The 17,281-nt window shown below is 41.1% G+C and overlaps 1 protein-coding gene across 4 annotated transcripts in view; it reads left to right on the forward strand.

Annotated features, from left to right (window-relative positions):
• ADGRB3 (adhesion G protein-coupled receptor B3) overlaps window positions 1-17,281 on the forward strand; it is a 701,435-nt gene that overhangs the window by 649,985 nt on the left and 34,169 nt on the right. For 3 of the 4 annotated variants that reach the window (XM_019537601.1, XM_019537600.1, XM_019537602.1), the window contains 3 exons: window positions 5,247-5,332; window positions 8,707-8,805; window positions 9,140-9,311. In XM_019537601.1, the coding sequence (XP_019393146.1) occupies window positions 5,247-5,332; window positions 8,707-8,805; window positions 9,140-9,311 (357 nt within the window). The remainder of the gene's footprint in view (window positions 1-5,246; window positions 5,333-8,706; window positions 8,806-9,139; window positions 9,312-17,281) is intronic. The other variant, XM_019537603.1, reaches the window with a different exon arrangement.

Below are 17,281 nucleotides of genomic sequence, written 5' to 3' on the forward strand. Positions count from 1 at the left end.
TCTCGCCCGCCACATCTTTGCTGGTAATATTGTTAAAGGGAGGCTGCCTTTTTGTCCCCTTGGACACGGTGTTCTTATTTATCGTGGCCCCTAATGAGCTGTATAGCTTGATCTTTGTTGCACCCAGCCTTATGGGCTATGCGTGGCTCCTACCACCCCTCATACCATGCCCCAAGCCTCCCAGGTGTACTGGATGTTGTTAGGTCTAACTATCATTGTTACACTCGCCCTTCCAATCCCTTGCCCTCTTGGGGGGCTTCTCTCAATGCACTCGCCCTCACGGGGGCTTCTCTCAATGCGCTCACCCTCGCGGGGGCTTCTCTCAATGCGCTCGTACCCACCCCTGCACTGGGGCCTTGCTCGCGTTCGCGCCCATGCCCGCACTGGGGTCTTGCTTGCGCTCACACAATTGGGGCTCAGGCGGCCTCGGCCTTACCTGGTCCCAGACCCCCTTCTCTGGGTCTTGCGCCCCACTGGGGCCTTTCGCCTGCGCCCACACTGGGCTCCTCCCGATATGGCCCACACTGGGGCCGGGGTCGGGACACCCCAGAAAAATGCAGCGCCACTTTCCGGCGCCAAACTGCTGTGCCCTCTCTGGCACCAGATTGCTGTGCCCTCTCTGGCACCAGGAACCCCCTCGCTACTGGGGAGTTCCTATGAGGCCTCCTCCAACCCCTACAGCCTCACCCGGTCCTCCAGTTTAACAACAAACAAAACCATCGGCCGTTCGGCCCCAACTCAAACTCAGGCCTTCTGGCCAAAACATAAACCCGAAACCATCATGCTCTTTATCTTTCCCAAATCCCTACCAGGGGCTCCTCTGCCTGGTATCCTCGCTCATAAGGTGCTCAGGCCATCAGGCTCCTCAACTCAGCCTGCTCCCCCAGAGCTCCATCTTCCGCAACTGCCAGAGGGGAACTGCCTGCTTGGCCTCAGCCAAGGCTGTTTATATAGGCCAGGCCCTACCCCCTTCCGGTCAGCTGACCGACTGTGGTTCCCCCGGCAACCAACACCTGTATCTCTTCCTAGGAGCAGGGCACCAAAGTGCCCCTGCGACACACGAGAGCACCACGAGTGCTCATAAAGCCGTGCCAGGGGGTCGCACAATGACCTCAGCTAATTCCCTCTGGGGTGGAGATCATCCGAACCAGTTGATTTAATAACTTCCAGTCCCTCCAGAAGTTCCCTGACTAGATCCTCCCTGACCTTTGGCTTAGGTGCACCTCCCCTGGGGCCTGAGGAGGGCCCAGTGGGGGGGCTGATCTGGTCCCTGAGCAGGAAAACGGAGGCAAAGAAGTCATTAAATCTTTGTGATACATCTTCTATATCACAAAGATCTGTACTGTCTTATTGCTAGGGACCTACCTAAATTGCAGTGAGACAAAGGGATTTTCTCAGGCCACTCAAGGTGCACATAATCCATTTCATGGTCTTTTCACAGTGAGACCCCTCACCGCTGATTGGCTGACGGGTCCCAGCAGCCCTGTCCCTTACCACTGATTGGCCAAGAGACCAATTGCTCATCTTCAGAGTGTAGCATTGCTGCAGTATTGCATCTAGCTTCTTAAAAGTTGATGCTGAAACCCTTCCTCTTTCCTGACTGGTGCCTTCACTAAGTGCATCATTTGCTCAGCCTCTCAGGAACTCTCTCTCAAACCAGGTGTGCTATAGCTTCAGTGATTGCTACACTTAATTTGTATTCCAGTAAGCTTTTATTTTCTGGAGGGTGATTCTGCATAAATTTGAGGGCAACGCCATTTTTCGCAGTGATCACAGAAATCCCTTTTTTGCGGTTTCTGCAAAAATCACAAAACAGCTTTTTAAGTAAGTCCTTATGCATCTTATCTGGTTGTTATACAATTCATAATATAGGACCTTTCCTCAGGAGGGAATTTAAAGTGTCGGGCCTGATTCTTCTTTTGTTCATTTAATTTTTACACAAGTATAACTTCATCAACTTCAGTGGAGTTATACTAAACCTATACTAGCACTCATGGGAGGTGAATCAGGCCTACAGTTTATGAAAGATATAGGCCTGTAGCTGTGAAGATTCTCCTGATGCTGTTGTTTGCATATCATCTCACTTTCTAGAAGTCAAACCAGGATCCTTTTGTACAACTCATAATCCACAATGGGGAATTGAAGGAGATTTTTAAAAGGTAGTCATAATTTCCACATGGAATTGCATGTGTTCTGTGTAATTGGCAATATTTATTCAAAATGCTAAAGTTCAGAGACATGATTTGTTCTACCACTTTTTAGTAACTGTGGGGGTAGCTGTTTCATCTAGGTCTGTTTTCAAATCTGTTTTCAGGTCTGAGCATATAAAGGAAAATAACAAAGAGAAAGTAGCTTCAGTTAAAAAAAAAAAGTAAAAGTATTAATAAAATGCAAATAAAAAAGGCAGAAAGTGTTGGAATATTGGTAAGGTATATAAACCATTTATAGGCAAGGTTCTCAAAAGTCCTAACCAAAGATATTTGCCAGATTCATTTAAAGGCTACATTAAAAATATGGTACATTTTAATAAAGTGCCACAGACAATGGACCAGGGCTTCATGACTGGAAGCCATAAGCAGTACAGTTACACAAAAAAGGAAGTAATCAGGCATATAATAAGGATATTCAGCCTTTAGAACTACATGATTTTTGGTTCAGATCCACAGGACAACACCCAAGGGTACGTCCCAACGACTGCGCACATGCCATTTGCAGTGCCAAAAACTCAGTTGAGGTCTTGCAAACTGCATACATACACCCATTTGCCACACTGCTAATTTGCAACGTGACAGGTTTTTTGACACTGGGAGATCCTGGTGTTAAAAAAAAAAAAACACCACTGAAAAAAGCAGCACAGCGCACACAGCAGCAGCTTGCACTGTCAGAACCCAGGGCCTGGCTGGCCAGAATCCAGTGATACGTTTTGGCTCCTACCCACCAGCTTAGCACCACTGCTGCCCTGGGTGACCCCCAGGATCCCAGGTAAGGCTGCTGGGGCCAGCACAGGTAGCGACCCCAACTTCTCCTACCCCGCTAGGGTTACTTTGTCATGCACCAGAGCACACGTGCAGGGGTGTGTCCAGAGACAAATAGCAGTGGCCCATATTTCCCATGGAAACATGTCCGCAGGAAACATGCACACTCCAGTTTGACCCAAGAGTCTAACTGATTCAGAGAGGCATTGTGCTTCTCTCAGCAACAAATTATTTCATCAGATGCTAAATATCTGAAGAAGCAGGTTGTTATCTACAGAAGGTCATGCATCTGTAAAGTGCTCATTAGTCTCTAAATTGCCATTCTGGCCTACCTTCTGCCTGACTTCAGACTAACACAGCTAACCACCTCAGCTGGCATAAATGATCATAGCTCCATACACTTCAGTAGAGTGACACAATTTTATACCATCTAAGCATCTGGCCCATAAAAAAGAAAAATAAAAGCAAATGTTCCATGAGTGGACCTAGTATATTGAAATAGGGGTACAGATGGTGTGGTGCATCATCACATATAACATAACACATTCCTTTTCAGTTAAAAAGAAATTAGAAGCTTTAATAATAGGGTAGGGCTAGTGCTAGGGCTATATGATTCAGTTTAAGATCAAAGCAAAAAAAACTTTATTGGAATGTGCCTTATTTTTTCTATAGCATATAGTATATGTAAAATCACAAAAAAATAAACAAACATAATTCAAAGAAGTTATTTCATGAGTCTTTTAGTCATTATAATTAAATATACATCTTTTTCAGAATTATAAGCATCTTGACAATGCACCCAGTGCTTCACTGGAAGTTATTTCCACTCCCAAGTTAATGTTCACTTGAGTTAACATTTCCATACTAGAGTTAATACTTCTAGGTAGTCTGCAAGGCTGTGAAATAGGAACTACATTACCAGGAGAAGCTAACAGACAGCACAATTGCAGAAGAAAGGAAAAGTTGTTTAGTGGAACCATCAAAACCCGTTAAAAAGGAGAGAGAGTCATTAACAGCTGTGGAATGAAGAGTTTAGAAGGAATCAGGTAGATTAGAGAGCCAGGAAGTCAGTTAATTCCCTCAGCACTGACTGACTAGAAATGTTGATGCCACTGCCAGCCAGTGGGTTTTAAACTTTGGGTGGCCCAGGATTCAAACGGGGATGCAACTGCCCAGCTCCATCCCTGAAACCATCCTACGTAATGGCATTCTGGTGAATGAGAAAAGCAGTGATCAATTCTGAGATTAGGGGAGAAATGGGAAAAAACAATCTGTTTTAGCAAAAGAAAGACATTACATGGACTACTGTGAGCATGACATCTCTTTAAAAAACAGGATTAAAGTCATTCTGGTCCACTGTGCTGCACACAGAATTCAAATTTTTCAAATATTCTACACTTGACCTATATCGCACTCTTAAAATTAAAATTTAAGCAATATTTACAGTCACATCACACTACCTTCTTGCTAGCTGGCACGCATATTTGTGGCTGTATACCAGACATAATTTAGGCTTTAATTAATACAGTTGTTGGTTTATATGTTTGTGTCCCCTATATAAGGATATGTGTGGGAAGCCATGGGTAGCCCTGCCACTTTTAGGACAGAATTTTGTTTTACTTAGTGGATAACCTAAATGTGTCTTGAGACTAATTTTGAGTTGCCTGTTACGTAGGACCAAGTCTATTTCACCTGTTGGACATGTAAGTGCCTTCATTATAGGACTAGAACAGGGGTGGGCAAAATGTGGCCTGGGGGCTGGATGCGGCCCACCAGGCCATTCTATCTGGCCCATGGGGCCCCTAAAAAATTTAGAAAATTAATATTTATCTGCCCTGGGCTGCCTGTCATGTGGCCCTTGATGGCTTGCCAAAACTCAGGAAGTGGCCCTCTGCCCAAAATAATTGCCCACCCCTGGAATAGAATCACCCTCCAGAGATAAGCAGGTATATCCCTATTCTTGTAATGGCAACATTTATACACATAGAGGGGAAGAAATATAATCACTCCTACATTGTGGCTGGGTAACCCTGAGTTAGTCTCAAGCTGCACTTTTGTGGTCCACTTGGCAAAGTAGAATTTTGTCTTTAGTGTATCCTGCGATTAATGTGGTACATAATCTCTGACTAAATTCTTCAGAAGTGTAGCATCCAACCATGTTCCAATTCCATTACCTTGGCCAGTATAAGAGAGGCCATTTTCTGGAATAATGGGCTAGAATATTTTCCCTCGCTGTCACTGAAAGGTCAACTGTTTGTTTCTGTTTGACAGGTCAACATGGTGATTGGCATTTTGGTATTTAATAAACTTGTTTCCAGAGATGGGATCCTAGATAAAAAGCTCAAACACAGAGCGGGGTAAGCAGCAATTGGGATATTTTAAACATATTACAAATGTATCACATATTTTCAATTACAGATATTCACCAAAAATGCATTTGATTGTGCTTTGAACTTTTTTCTCAGCATAATGGTTGTGTCTAACAGATTTCATTCATCTCAAGAGTTGCAGTTACATTATCCTGAGGGAGTGTGACTGAGCAAACTGAAAATAATAAAACACAAGTACAACAGTATTAAGTTAATAAGAATGCGGATTAACCACAAATCTAATAGAGATTTCATGGAAATTTCACACTTTTTTATTCTTGGAATCAGTAAAATTGTTTTATAAATGAGTCTTTACAAAAAAAAACAAAATCTTTTTCTTTCCATTTTAATTAATGTGATAGTCAACCTTTTACCTAAGCCACTGAGGTCAATACAATGGCATTGTTGTAATTTTGAGAATTGTCTCTCTGTGGGTATGTATATGAATATGTGTGTGTATCTAACATTGTTACAATAGAATTTGAATGTAAATGAAAACAATATAATACAAAAACATGATTAATAGAAAGTTCTCTACATTTCTATATTCATGATTGCTTTCATTTATACATACATATTCCATACTTCTACATACATATTCAGGATTTTCAAGAATAAAATAGGAAAGGACTGCTGTATGGATCCTATTAAAAGGTAACAATAATATTGCCCTTGACTTCAGTGTGTGATGCTCTCATTTCAAGTTCTGCTTCAGATCAGAGGTCCACTTTAAACAAAAACCTTTCCAAACATTGCCCTGTTTTCTGAATGTATGCAAAAATGTATCTCAGTGTTTCCTCTAATGATATCCTATAAAGATTTTTTTTTATTTTTTCACATACTCCAGTGTTCTGTCTACTGGATAATTTGTAGGAGAATTTATCAGTGCTATCAATGATTTGCCTCTTTTTTATATGAATATATCACTACTTTTTCTAAACACTGAACTTGAATAATTTGCTGTAATAGTATCATTCTCGCTGGGTCGAAGAACTGATTAGACAACAATACATATGTGATACCTTGTTGGGATTACATTGCCATTTGATGTTTATTTAAGCTTTAAAACCTTCTATGACTCCTTCCTTTTTCTTTGGTGGTAGGTGAGGGAAGAGGGACCATTCATCCTTTTCTTTTTTCTTGTTGGAAAGTATTACTTTCACAATTCTACCCTTGTCCACAGACTTCTATCTACCTTTCTAGCTTTTACAATATATTCTTTGTGTTCTGATTAAATATGCAATCTTATAAAACCAGCCAAAATGTTTCAGTAATGGTGAGAACTTGATAATCAAGAGCTCAAATTCACATCTGCTTTAACACCTCAAATTCTGATAGCTAGATGGATTTGGCCTTACAAATCTGGGGGCTGGCGTTTGTGTAATACATCAAGGTGTAGGGGAGGTCATGTTTAACAACCAAATTTTTTTTTTTTATTGACTTCACTGCATGTCTTATAAATCTGTTTGCTTGATGGATACATTTCTGATGAACCAAACAGCTTACTTTCTGAAAGTTTGCAGCTCAACAGAAAAAAAACAGTCTGTTGAAAGCTAGATTGGAAAAATCACTAGAAAATATGCTGTCAGAAACAATCCTGACAAAGGACAAGACTAAATGCCCTAACAAAGAAAGAAGCAGTTTGACTTCTATGATATGCTGAGAGGGTGGCTTGACAGCGGCATAGTTTGCTACAATTTGGCAGACCCAGGTTCTTAAGCCATTGTCTGGAGCACTAAAATGTATGTATCATTTGCCCTGTAGTGGGCAAGGAATTCTTACTCACTACTCAAATATTTCCTGCTATCTGCACTCAGAAAGACAATTGCATTCATCCCAGCAAAGGTCACTCACCCACCCCTGAAGCTCACTGAAGATTTCAGCAGTTGAAGCCATTTAAATAGGGTTGACACATTAACAGAACCACTGATTCTCATCTTGCTGAAGTGTATATGAACTCTGAAGGTAAAAGGAACAGGCCAGATCCTGAGCTGGTATTACGTTGCATATGTGATGAGAAGGGAAGTTGCTGCAGTTATGGTGATTTACATCAGATGAGCATCTGTTACCAAAACATCTCTTTATGTGGAAATGTGTTTCCTGAGGAGGCTTTTTTCTAAGTTTAGGAAAACATAATCCATTCTTTTGTAATACAAACACACATTGGTAGTGTACAAAGGACAGCGCTGTCTATAAATCCACTGATACATTTCCTAATGGAGTTTCTAACGTCATATGACTGTACTAAGATAAAAACTTAGTTCTTTCTGGCTGACCTGATTAGAGGCCGTGCCTTCAACTCAGAAAGATCACATGGCTCCACTTTGCCAATTTATCTCAATCCCTTTATTTCTTTTAATTACATATACATAATCAAGATAAAAAGTTCCAAGTGAGATGAAATACTGGGGTATTTTTCCATTGTTAGTTTTCGTCATTATATACAGGATCCCTTTTTCCAGCTGTGTGTAGGTAAAAACCCTTTTCCCTATATTTTCAAAATCCAGTTCTGGTGGCAGGAGAGAAATAGGCTAGGAGTAAAGTATTTTCTTTAATCAGAACTTTAAAAATGTTGCAAAGAAATATTACAAATGTTGAAAACAAGAAGAAAATGTAAATACAGGTTTTGCACTTTAGCTCTTTGACAGGGCTTGAAGCACTATTGTCTGTATGAAATGCTTGAAGCTTAATGCTTGTGTACTGTGTTTTATTAAAATGCAATAACAGGTCACCTTTTTTTTAGTCCCAAATGATATTTATTTTCATCAGATTCCATACATTTCAAACCCTGTATTCAGACCTTACTAAAGCATGACAAAATCCTGCCCTGGGCACTCCAGATTTTAGCCTGCACATTCAAGTCACTAGTACAAGTTCATTTACTTACTAAACAATACCTTAAGCCCATTAAACTAATGACATGAAGGAATTTTGCAAGTTTCTTCCTTTATTAATCCTCAGATAATGTGTATGCCCTGTATTCATTCTCACATAAGTCAGCATTGAAACCTCAGATTTGTTAATGGTCTGAATAGAGGGATTTCACTGTGTGTGTCTACACTAGCACGTGCTTATGTTTACCTCAATGTATTGAGCAACTTTGATATCTGGGCATTGGGGCCTTTTTTAACTTAAATGGAAGACATAGAAAGAACCTGCATGAAATTCAGCCCCATAGCATTAACAGTTAACAGTAATGTATAATACAATAGAGTTTTGCAACAACCTAGAGCATTCATCCTGAATAAGTCTAATTACTTTTTCTGCATGACATCATATTTAAAAGCTAAATTTCAGTAGCAACTTTTTTTGGTGAAAATTCAATATTTTGTTCTTTTTGTGGGTGTTCTGTTTGTTTGCAGTCAGATGAGTGAGCCTCATAGCGGTTTGACGCTCAAATGTGCCAAGTGTGGAGTAGTTTCAACAACAGCTTTGTCAGCCACCACCGCCAGTAATGCCATGTTAGTCCTAATCATTTACATCTTCTTGTTACAAATCTTATACAGTGCATGTGAGAAAATACTATGATGATGAAAGTTGTGTTTGCTAATACTGTATTAGAGCACTGAACCTATTTAAATAGACCTTTTTTTTTAAATTGGATTCTGAGTTTGTTAAATGAAAATAGGAAATTCTTTAGAACATAAAGTACCAACTCTTATATATTTGTCTGTGGTTTCCAAATTAACTGATAAACTGCTGTCTTTAAATATGTTTTGTTTTAGTAATGGGTTTTTAATATGTCCCCATGTAGCAATATGTAATGTTGTGTTTTTTTTCTCTGTCTCTGAATAGGGCTTCCCTTTGGAGTTCCTGTGTTGTGTTACCTCTTCTGGCTCTGACCTGGATGTCTGCAGTTCTGGCCATGACAGACAAAAGATCAATTTTATTTCAGATACTCTTTGCAGTATTTGATTCCTTGCAAGGCTTTGTTATTGTCATGGTCCACTGCATTCTCCGAAGAGAGGTGAGAAGTAACTTCTTGATTCTCTCAATGCCTATGCTTTTTATTAATTTCTCACTATTTAATGTAGTCTTCAAAAATATGCATTTGTCTAAAGAAGAGAAAGGAAATATTTTTGCAATGAAATTTAAAGAGGGACAAGTGACTAAAACTCTCACACGCAGGTAGTTCCAGATAGGTAGTACAATATATGTAAGAGACTAGCCCTCAAGTGTTGAAATTCAATGAACAGGGACAGATAGTAGGCTGAGATTATATTAGTCTCAGTAGGTCTTGTCTATTGCTAACATTTATGCTGCTCTGATATTGTGGTTATAGACAAGCCTAAAAACAGAATTCCTTTCCCGAAGGAATAGTGTCTAGAGTTTTGGCACGTGATGAAAGATGGATTCAGATGTAAAATTGCTTTTCGTTACCCTACCTCAACTTAAATGGGAAAAAAATACTTTTGAAAAAAATGCAAGAAAAAAGGAGTTAGATAGAATGTAGGCGGAAGGATTTGTCTTTCAGCTCAACGTATGTAGGTTCAAATCTTGTTAAGTCACGAATGACAGGAAGAGGTGTGGTTTCAATGTATCTGCTTTAGGATATTTCATCCACATCACTAAACTATACCACATTGTCTGGCACAGTTCCCAGTGATTGGCAGCAGTTACTCAAGGGAGCTCCAAGACTGCAATAACAGGACACTTCAGGCCGTGTTTAAGATTTATTGGCAGTGCTGAGTGAGGAATCTTGCACAGTGATTCTTTTATCCATCACTCACAGTCCTAAGGACGCAGGCACACCCAATTCATCTAAAACAGTATGAATCACACAACCTGTTTCAGTTTTTCTATGCTGTTCCAATCTGTATGAGTATTACACGGGTAGCCTACACTGTGGATACATGTGTGTGCATATGTGTGTGTGGGTGGTCGTAGGAGATTACTTTATGAGCCACTGAGTTCTGTTAGCAGTTCTCTGGAGACAGGCAAACATTTTAAAAAAGGGAATCATGTTTACTGATTAAAGCAAGAGTTTCCTGAGTTACCTTTTCTGCTCAGACTTTCCTTACTCTCTTCCTGGTATAACATTGTGCAGGTGTGGGCTCCATTTACCCATCTGTAAACAAGAGGCCAAAAATACCTCCTCCAAACTCACAAAGTCACATAAGGGCTTGCTGCATGAATCTCTTACAGCCTTAATGCATAAAAAAGAGACTGAAAACTTTTTATTCCACTACATAGAGAGTGGAACTCAAAATATAATTCTACAAAAGTTATTTTTTAATATTCATACATCCTCCTGTAATGCAGTTTGTTAGGGAAGGGCAAGTCAACTCACCAAATATGCTAATTAAATAGGAAATACAAAGAGAGCTCAGTTAACATCTGAGAATGTAGATTTGTAAGATGGAGGTAGGGACTAAAGTTTCCAGATGTTTTAAAGGAACAGTTTTAAGAATACATATGCTTTAAAGATCAATACTTTGCATTTTACTTCAGCTATATATCCAGCCTCATTTTGCTAATTTGTTACTGATCTTTATAGTATATATTGCTTACCTGTTTAACTTCAACTGTCAGTTGACTATCCATAAGGATAGCTAAGGCAGGTACAGACTTTACACATAAACCAGTATAAATGATCGGAAACTGATCTACACCCATAACTGAACAGAAGTTCAGCACATGTAGACGGTTTAAAACTGGCAGAACTCAGTCTAAGATAGACTTGAATCGATATGGTATCAGACTTAATTGATTTAGGTTAGGCTGCTCTATCAAACTTTTGTCCTGGATCCCCTACTGACTCAAGTAAGGTTGTTATCCTCTGGCATCCCAGAATGCTTTGCAACTCACTGCTAAGCCCCGCTTGCAGGGAGGCATGCTGGACTTGCTCATGCTCATGACAGTCGGGAGGCGGGGTGGAGATGGAGGCTTCTCTTGCACGGACACAGCTCAGAATCCAAGCAATCACAGAATCTCTATCCTAGCCCCAAATCCTGCCCCTGCTAACTATGATCCACAAGTAGGCAGAGAGGCAAGGAGCAGGGGAGAATGGAGGCTTTTGCTGCATGGATCCAGAAGCCAATCAAGGGTGTCCTGTTACATTTAGAGTAAAGCACAAAACTTAGATCATTTTTATTCAGGCTTTTTCAACATCCATATCTGGCCTAAAAATATAGATGCCAGTTCTATTTTGTACATTTCAGGCACAGAGTTATCTTCATGCATGCATACTCACATACCCATTGTACAGTGCACTTTCCTTCCCAATATGACATACATTTCTAAAATTACAAGTACCTCCACATATAGAATTTGAAACCTCTAGGTCATGTATTCTTACAGTGAAGTGGTACAAGGTTGCAATATCTCATTTCTCCAGCCATTTGACCATCCCTGACATTTTCAAATAGATTAGGTGTTCTTTGGATCTCAAACTTGTACCCTGCAGTAGGGAACAAAGATTAGACAGGGGCACTGTTCTTTTGAGACTAAACTTTAAAAAAATATAAACACCCTGGCTATTACAGTATCAATTAAAACCTTCAAACAATGAATTAATATAACCAAGACAGAGACATTTGCTTGAGTTCGCAGAAACTATTAAATCATAGTTCTGTGGTAGAAATTACCTCATTTACTTTTTTTAGGTGTTAAACTTAGGGGAAGATTAGATTTCTAGGTGTACAGTACTCTATATGATTTAAGGACAATATTGCACCCTGAACATGTCTGTGTGATAGCTGGTATCTTGAACTGAAAACAAAAAAATAGCTTGATTCACATATGAGCATTTTGTCTTGCAGCAAATCCCAGACCCTGTCTGTAACTAAGGGATGCTACTCAGATATCAATATTATTAACAATTTCACTACCTTTAAAAGCAAATAATATGGGAAAGGGAGCATTTATAGTCTGAAAATCTACTCAATGTTTCCCATAATGTATGACACATCTGTAGGGAAACATGAAAAATTATCTGTAGAGGGGGAGAAGGGAAGGTACATACAATAAATTGTATATTGTAATGGTCAGAACCCAGAATTCCTAACTATAGGCTATTCCAACAAGTTTTTAGTTCATTCTGCATCAAAACCTGAGTTAAAAATTTGAATTAAAATGCTTCAGCTTAGTCAAGCTTTAGTCAAACTAGTCTCAGCTTATCGTTCTGGATGTCCCCAGTTCAGTGCTCACTATCAGTTAAGGGTAAAAACAGACAAGTGGTTTAGTGCAGCCCTGATTAGGCCAGGATACAACTCACATCAAAACAGATGTGACACAGCCATTTACATGCTAGGTTTAAATGGCAATTAAGTCGAATTAGCCATGATTGTTCTGAGGCAAAGTGTTAATTCGAATAATTCACAGGTACTTAAACTGAGGCAATGGGTTTGTCCATCTGTAAAGTATGAGATTTGCTGTAACACAAAATGCTCAAATGTGAATCAAGCTGTATTTTTGTCTTTAGCCCAATACGCCTGGAAATCTGGTCTGTCATTTTACAAGGTCTAAAGAAGACACTTCTCCCCCTCCATATGTGACATTAAAAACTTGCCAACATTTTGTCATTTTGATGATGAGAGACATGCAGATAATGAAGCCATCTCACTGTATGTTACATAGGATTCATCTAATATTTACACTGTAGCAACAAAGGCAAATGATACTTCTGACTGCTAAATAACATGAAAAAATATCACAATGAAATTTAAAAAAAAGTAAAGGTCAGCCCGCTTTACTATGCCCGTTCATGGTTAAGTTACAAAACAGATATCGGCTCTATCATAGATATATTCAACATCTCAGTAATGAAAATAGCCTGTTAAAGAGGCAGTGGAGCCAGTGAATAAAGCACTAGGAACTGGAATTGGAATACCCTCCCTGTTATATGATTCTTGGAAAACCACTTCTCTGCTCTGTGTCTCAGTTTCTCCATCTTGAAAGTAAAAAGTAATGATATTTTATCCTCCTTTGTAAATGATTTCTATTGCTGAAAAAATGCTAAATAAGAGTTAAGTAATATTATTTTATCTTGTATTTCAACTTGAAGATACCACTGTTCATTATTTTATTCTTACTATTGATGTAACTAATGAGACACAATGGGAGTGTGGTATGTGTTCATCTGTCATAAAGGAGAAAAGGATAAGAAAGCCGACTGTTAATAATCTTCCTTATCACAATGTCAGTACAGTTTGTATGACTTGCTTGAACACAGACTCCTCTGAAGCTAGCTTGAGTCATGCTAAACAACTCCAAAGACTGTGGTGATGGGAGGAACCCACATGTATTTTCTCCTTTTGCTCTGCTCCTACTCATTGAATACATTTGGATTAAATACATGTTTGGTGTCTAAGTCTACAACCCACATTTCTAAATTGCAAGAGTACATGAGTAGGGAGAAAGGGTAAGTAACAGAAGCTTTAAATTGGTTACTGTTGCTAGGGAAACCACTTCCTTGGTACCAGCACGTTCATCACATCTGTCTCTCTTGCTCTGCCTGACGCTCAGAACATCTTGCAGCTTGATGTTGGAGGGGGAAAAACAAGATTATGCTTCAAAATAAGCTACAAGGCAACTTTGGAAAACAAGCAAGTATTTAAGAGGCCCATTTTTTGTTGTTATGCGCTGCCTTGTGTGACGGTTTTGCCTAGGTTTCAGAAGAGGGGAACAAAAGTTCAATCACTTCATCTTTTCACCAAGTACGTCAAATATAACAAACCAGCCAGACACCCCAAATCCAAATAAGAAAACTGGTAGTATTCTCAATTAGCAAACTAAATTACACAACATTTTTGTCCCCAGTACTGTACAAGTGTGCCGTTATAACCAGGAGAATCACTATTCTCCTAGTAGAAATGTACAAGCAATCACTGAATTTCTGTCAGGGAGAAAAATGTCCCTTTTTGAAAAACATCTTCCAGTTAACAACCTGAAAGGTCTACCTTGTGAGAGAGTTTCTCTTGCAGAAGTCAGCACTTGTCCACTCCCCTCCCTTCCCAGTCTGGTCCAGAAAAGGAGGGGAACAGAATGGGCTGGGGGCTTTACCTCTCCTGCTTGCTCTTTCTTCTCCAAAGTTAGCAGTCTCTGCTTTGGGGAAGAGGTGGGGGGCTTTGCCAGCTCCCTCTGGTTCCTATTGCTGCCCCTGCCACTCAGTTCAGTGGCAGGAGTGGGATTGCAAGCCTGGGGACCAGGAATCAGGCTCAGGAAGGCTGTCACCAAGTTCTGAGCCTCTGCCAGCTTCCCACTGCCACTCCAGTCACCCAGCTGCTCCCTGACCACTCCCATACCAGATCCCCTAGTTTCAGGAGAGTTTTGCTCCATTGGGGGGGTGGGGGGTTTGCAGCACTGCTTCAGTACTCTGTAGAATGGGAGAACTGGGGCAGCTACATCTCCCAGTACTTTTCCAAAACCAGGATCACCCCTGGGTGAGCAAGGCATGAGGAACAAGGGAAAGGAGAAAGTGCAGACTGAATAAGTATGTTTCTCCTTCTCCCAGAATCATTCTAGTAGTGGGAATTTTCAGTGGCTGCAGAGGAACTCCTATGTGCCGCCTTGAAGAGGTGGCCTGAAAGTGATTACAGAGTGGCTAAATAGGGTAGCAAAAACAAAAACAATAAAAATTGTAATTAACTTATTTTCACTGTATATGTTTAAAAGTTGCAACTTATGTCATTCTACCTCAGACATTCAGTGATAACATCCAAATCACATGTTATTTGTATTTAAGACACATTCGAGAAAGAAAGTCATAACATCAGTTAATCTCTAATAATGCAGCTAAAGAGTAAAGGCAATTCTTGACATCTAGAGGACTATCAGGGTACAGCAGGGGTGGGCAAAATATGGCCTGTGGCCTGGACATGGCCCACCAGGCACTTTCATCTGGCCCATGGTGTCTCCCAATAAATTGTGCCCCAGGGCAGAAGGGCTTGGTCCAGCCAGCAGCAGCTTCCAGGCAGGGCTCCTGCTGAAGATGCCCCATGGGAACCATCTTGGCTTCCTATACATCCAGCTCGCTGGGAGCTGCAGCTAGGGAAGTGGCAGGGCTGGTGCTGGGGCAATGGGGGTGGAGTTGCAGCTGGGCTGAAGCACAGGGTGCAGCATGGAGCCCACAGCCAGGGGGATGGTGGGAGTGTGGAGCCCAGCTGGGCAAGGTGTGGATGTGAGGGAGGGTGGGGGGTGTAGGGACCCCCTATACACTCCCCCGCAGCCCCTGCTGCTGGAAGCAGCAGCAGGCAGGGGAGGCTCAGATCACTCTGCCCAGCCCAGGTGCTGGCACCCAGAGGGGCACAACTTAGGCCAGCACTGTACAGGGGAGTGAGGCATGTAGCCTGCCAAGCAGCTGCTCCATGCAGTGCACCTGAAGCTCCCACATTAACACCAGGGTAAGCCCCACACTGGAGTTGCTGACTTCCCTGCCCTCTGCTGGGCAGGGTCCCCAGACTCTGCTGGGAGTGGAGGGAGCCCTGGCCCCTGCTTCCCTCCAGAGCCCAGTATGAGGCATCTACACAGTGCTGGCTGAAGCTGTGCCCTGGCAAGTGCCAGCACCCTCACCAGACCCAAATGCCCTGAGCCTGCCCCCACCCAGCTGCTGCTGTAGGCAGTGGGAGCAGCATACCATGTGGGGGAGTGTGTGGGGGGTCCCCACACTCCCACCCTCCCTCACACCCCACAAACCTCACACACCCACACGCTGTCACCACAACCCCCCAACATACACTGTGTTCCTCCACACCCCCTCACAAATCTCCCCACACACCCCAACACTCCACCATACACACACCCACACACTACCACATACACACATACCCAACCACATACACATGCATACAAACACACCCTCCCCACCCCCTACCACACCCCACCATACATACACAATATAAAAGGGTGAGACTTTATTTTTTATTTATGATGCAATCCCTTCTATATATAATACACGAACAAAAATCATGACAAATATTTTTGTAATAAAATTCAAATGTTATAGTAGGTATTTGACTTCTAGAGTATGATTTGTTTTTTTCTGGTTCTGAGATGGTAACCCCCTCCTCCTAAAAGGAGTACTGGGGGGCAAAGAGAGGGACTTCCAGTGGCACAGGTCAGGAGTTAGGGGGTGGGACTTTGGGTCCCAATATGGTGACCAGGGGGTGGAGCAGTTGTCAAGGGGTGGCCATGCGGTCCTCTGCAACTCACCAAAACTCAAGTGGCCCGCCATCTAAAATAATTGCCCACCCCTGGGTTGGGGAAACCTCTTTGAATATGTCTAACTAAAGAGAGAATATGCTCAGAGGTTGTGACCTAACATGTTTTTGAAGTTATAAAAAGTTTGAATTCAATTAGCTTGATATTTATGGAGAGGTTCATAACATTTCCTAGTTTGTTAGGGAATGCCTAAAGTCAAAATCTGATTTGTAATCCAAGTCAAGCACACTTTAAACTACTCTATCACATATGGGGAATCTCAGTGTTTTAAAATCAGCCCAAACCTTTAGGATGTGCTGTTTCTTCTATCTAACCTGTATTAGTCTTACTCCGTCTGCAGAATTCACTTAAACATAAAGATTACAAGGCACTTTTACTCATTTAAGGTTGAGCAATTTAAAACAGTGCTTTCTAATTACAAAAATCAGGAAAAGTTTCCCATCTGTTGTTTTTCTCCTACTGTGAAAGCTGTCAAAGCTCTCCAAGACCTTTTACCAGAAAATAATGGAATTTAGAAAACAAGACCTTATGTTCAGCTTCAGTTGATGAATTTAGCTTTTCAGAAATGTCCATGAGTAGAGTATGATCTTCTCTGATTTCACCAAATAATTTCTACAGATAAGAGATGGTCTTTTCAGTTTTCACAAGCAGTTTACTGAGAGCATATGATATTCATCGTAGAAATGATATTGATTAGGTTTGATTAAACATAGGTCATGTGTTCCTGGATAACTGATCCACCAGGACTTCTCAGGGAAACCAAATCTCATGTTGTAA

Source organism: Crocodylus porosus, unplaced genomic scaffold (genome assembly GCF_001723895.1).
Source record: "Crocodylus porosus isolate Cpor-Errol unplaced genomic scaffold, CroPor_comp1, whole genome shotgun sequence".
In the NCBI taxonomy this organism is placed as follows: domain Eukaryota; kingdom Metazoa; phylum Chordata; order Crocodylia; family Crocodylidae; genus Crocodylus; species Crocodylus porosus.